We start from the raw sequence: 4368 nt of genomic DNA, 5'->3' as shown, positions 1-4368 counted from the left end.
TTAATTTCTTTTAATAATGAACTTTCCAACTAAGATCCTGTGTTAAACATTTAATTGACGATTAGTCTTTGTATTTAGTTGCGGTTTGTGATTCTTCGAGTAAAGTTCGTTTTCGAAATTAGAAAAAAATGCAAAAATAAAGTGAAAGTGTTCCCAAAGATATATACATATAAAAAATACAACATAATGATTTAAGTTTAAAAAATAAATTAATTTTTTCTTTAAATTATTAAAACGCTAAAATGGCGAAAATTATTTCAACTATAAAAGCGACTCTAACGCGTATTATCTTTAGTGCCCATAGTATAATAGCGATATATCAAGTGGTCGATAATAAGAATGACATTATTTATTGGTCCTTGACGGCTCCTCTATTATTATTACTCTTTGAGGGCATCTTCACTATATTTATTAAAAAGACCCAGGAATGGAGATGGTAATTATAAAAAACAACATTTAAATATTTTTTTCATATAGTTTTACAATAATTATTTTTTAAGTAAAATGTTTTTTCTCTAAAGTAAACAATTGGTTGACGTCATTTTCTTACAGGGTTCATTACTTCTTTGATTTTCAATTAAGCGTTAAAAAATCATATAAACTTCTAACCACCATATTAATTTCCTCCCCACCTTTAAATCGTGTGGAATAGTTTGTCTTTTTGGCTCTCTTTTTTAAACTCATTATAAAGGTTCATTAAAACGCACTTTCCAATCGCGTTTATTTCAATGAAATTTAATTGACTATTTTGATTTTGTTGGTTTTGTGTTTTTATTCGCATTTTGTTTATTTTCTTGTCCTTTATTCCCGGATGATTGGATTTGATGATATTGGTTTTTGGCGAGGGTGTGATTTCATTGTTTGTAAATAAAGTTTAACGTCTTTTTTAACTGTTAGTAATAATAGATGTTTTTATATGTGTGTTGATAGCTGTTAGAAGAAAAAGCATATGACAAATACATATGTCAGAAAAATGAATTTCATGGGGAATTTCAGACTTTATTGCAAATTTTGAATAATAACATAGCAGTTAATCTTTGATCAGTTAATATATAATCCAACTTTAATGAATACATTAAAACTTATGATTAAATCTTGATTTTCCAGATTAATCTTCATTTAAACCAATAAGTCCCACAAATTTTACCGATATAATAAAAATGTAATATCCAGACACATTTTCTACCAATATCCCGTCGCTAATTGTCTGATATGTTTGAAAATACCCCTCCCACCACTCCTTAAATCTTGTACAAGTCACTAACTAACTAACTAACTAACTACCTAACTAACTAAGTATCTAACTAACTACTAACGAAGAACACGTTACCACCTAACGCACTGGTAAAGGAGCGCACATAAGGCCCGAAAGTGGTCTTCTTCTAATATGATTTATGTACATCTTCCAAACTATATAAAATATCCAATTTTTTGGATATGTAAAGAGTATAAACCCAAAGCAATTTATACCACTATTTCTATGTAAGAAAGAGTATGGTAAGGAGTGTTCATAATGTATTCAGAGGTCTCGTAAGTCTGAAATCTTTCTTCTTCTCTATTACCATAGGAATAGTGGTAATAAAGTCGCTTTCAACTCTTGGAGGCCAATGACAGATCACGTTGCCCGCATATGTTGATCAAACAGGGAGTCCTAAATTATATGTTCCTAACGTGGCTTTGGGGTTGACCAATAGTTAGTGCAATGTAGAATCTGAACAAATATGTTTCTTTTAATAAAAATTTCCTACGTTTAAAGCGTTAAGAAGGAATTTTGTAGTAACAATTTTGTCTACTAGAAGATTGAAAATTAATTAATGTATTGGGAAGAGTTCTCTGTTAAACTATAAACATCTTCGATTACCAGAAGTTCAGATATCCAGACCAAAATCTTTTATCGAATGTTTTCATTTATATCTAAATACTATAATTTTTTAATTTTTCCATTAGGTTCTGCCCTTCAGTGTTCCTATATTTAGCCAGTATTGTACCAGCAATATGGCTATTGGAATTCGACAAAGTTGAAAGGCGTCTGTTAAAGAGTTCTGAAGCCAATGATACAGCCGATTCACCCATAACAGATGTACTCGGTGTGCCAAAAATTAACAAAGACACTTGGATAACATTAATTGAACAGTTTTTAATGTTAATACTCATAGTGGGTAGATGGATGCTACCAAAGGGTGATCTTACTAGAGATCAACTAAGTCAGCTATTGTTGGTATATATAGGTAACATTTCATCTATTATTATTTTATTTTTTTTATTGTATTAATAGTAAGAAAACTTTGTTTGAATTTTGTTTACTGCGACAGGTACCGCTGCCGATATTATAGAATTTTTTGATTCATATAAAGATGAATCGATAGCTAAAATACCCTTATTGGTATATTTAACTTTGGGCATTTGGTCCTGGAGTCTATTACAATTTACTATAGTTTTATCAGCCACTAGGGCACGTAGACCCAGAGGTGGGGGTTCAAATCATAAAGATGAGTAAGTGAAATTTTTTATAATTAATAAATTTTATTAAAATAAATTAAATGCATTTTACACAATTTCAGACCACCTACCGATTGTTGTAATAATTGTTGTTGTGGCATTGATGTTTGGGGCATTGTACTCAATGTTATATTACAGGATGCACCATTTTTAACATTTCGTTTGCTCATCATTTTTCAATATGATATCATCAGTTATATGAATGTCTTCTTCACTTGTAAGTTTTAAATCGGGGGACCGATTAAATGCCTAAATGATTTAGTAAAATTTTAGTGTTTTATTAATTTTTTTTTGATAATTAAGGTAAAAATTCCTTGGTTATTGTTTTACAATTATATCGCTTGTATGTAGTAAATGCTGAGTTTTGGAAAAATCGTCGAGAACAGAAAGTTGCTGCCAAACAACGGCAATATAAATCGAAGCGCCGCAATACTGATGATCCGAATGGTATTTATATGATCTCTTCGGATCGTGGAACTGAAATGAGAAGAAAGATTAAGAGGTAGGCAGATGTTCTGTTCATTTGTAGACCTTGAAAATAATATTCATGTTAATTCACATTTTTCAGAGCTAAAGAATACTCCGATGATGAAGTGGTCTATAAAAAGAAAGCCAAAAAGGATAAGTAAGTTTAGGGTTAAAAAATTCATTAATTATTTCTTAAAATAATAAAATAAATATATTTTTTACTTTAGAAATAAAAAACGCAAACGTAAAGATACTGGTTATTCCACAGCCAGTTCTCAGAATCTTTACTCCACTAAAGGTGAACAGGAGAAAGGTGCAAGAAGAAAGGATAAAAAGAGCAAGAAAAGTAAACGTGATCGCAGTAAATCACCATGTAGCAGTGATATTGTAGAGGCACGAAAATCCAAACATGCCAAAAAGTCTGATAAATCAGATAAAAAGTAAGTACATAAACAAAAACAAGAACTATTTTTATTAATTTCTCTATACCCTTTAAAGAAAATCGAAAAGAATCGATGCCGTTATCGAAGAATCAAGTAGTAGCGGCAGCTCTTCTGATTCCAGCAACTCAACTCTTCCTAGTTATGAGGTCATCAATGAAAAGAAATCGAAATCAAAACGACGTAAACGTAATTCAAGTTCCTCCTCATCCACCACGGATTCTTCCGACAATTCGTCTTCGGAATCTTAGAAAAACGTACGATATATATTTGTCTTAAAGAAACACTTTCTATAAGAGTTTCTTTAATTTTTTTGTATTGGTAATAAATCTCCTTTAGTATAGGAGATTTAAATTTGTCTTATAACCTTAAATTAGTTTTAATATTTCCTAAAGGTTTTAAGTGATTTTTGTATTGAAATTGTTAAGGAAAAATTAAAAATTTTGGAAAAAACGCACTTTGGCGTAAAATTGGTATTATTAGAAAATTTGCTATCTACGTTATTTTATATTATTTATTAAGAAATAAAAGAAAATTAAATTTTATAATAAATTAAATTTACATAAAAATATATTTATAGGAATTATATTAATAAATAAAAAAAGCGAAATGAACAAATTTGCAAAATTAGAACTTGTCTGTTACATTTATAAAATCTTGTCAGTTATTTTTACAGTTACAGGAGAATTTTTCCAAAATTATCTAAAAAAATGTGGGTTCTATAATATAATTCTAAAAACTGGAAATTTTTGAAAAATATTTTTTTAGGAAAAGTATATAATTCCATTTTTAGAATATTTAATATAGAAAATTTCGAAAAATTTACTTTTTTATATAGTTTTGAAAAAATTCTCCTTCTTCTAAATTATTATACCCTACACCACTATAGTGGGGAGGGTATTATGCGTTTGTTCTAAAGTTTGTAACACCCAAAAATATTGGTCCTAGACCCATCTTAAAG

General features: G+C 29.2%; 1 protein-coding gene across 1 annotated transcript; it reads left to right on the top strand.

The window, feature by feature from the left end:
• The first annotated feature begins 242 nt into the window (after positions 1-242).
• On the top strand, positions 243-3768 carry LOC111689446 (transmembrane protein 26). The gene is made up of 8 exons (XM_023451921.2): positions 243-436; positions 1948-2228; positions 2313-2493; positions 2562-2716; positions 2803-3001; positions 3068-3124; positions 3195-3407; positions 3466-3768. Exons 1-8 carry the CDS (start codon positions 243-245, stop codon positions 3656-3658), a joined length of 1473 nt encoding a protein of 490 aa, XP_023307689.1. The 3' UTR covers positions 3659-3768.
• The last annotated feature ends 600 nt before the right edge of the window (positions 3769-4368 follow it).

This window comes from Lucilia cuprina, chromosome 4, assembly GCF_022045245.1.
Source record: "Lucilia cuprina isolate Lc7/37 chromosome 4, ASM2204524v1, whole genome shotgun sequence".
Classification (NCBI taxonomy): domain Eukaryota; kingdom Metazoa; phylum Arthropoda; class Insecta; order Diptera; family Calliphoridae; genus Lucilia; species Lucilia cuprina.
Note: the sequence above shows the minus strand (reverse complement) of the source record. Positions and strands in the feature narration are given on the sequence as shown.

Excerpts from the sequence above, each read along its gene's own strand:
- LOC111689446 (XM_023451921.2), top strand. The coding sequence starts at position 243 with ATGGCGAAAATTATTTCAACTATAAAAGCGACTCTAACGCGTATTATC. Across the intron at positions 2,717-2,802 it reads TATGAATGTCTTCTTCACTT|GTAAAAATTCCTTGGTTATT; the intron begins GTAAGTTTTAAA and ends TTGATAATTAAG. Across the intron at positions 3,125-3,194 it reads AAGAAAGCCAAAAAGGATAA|AAATAAAAAACGCAAACGTA; the intron begins GTAAGTTTAGGG and ends TTTTTACTTTAG.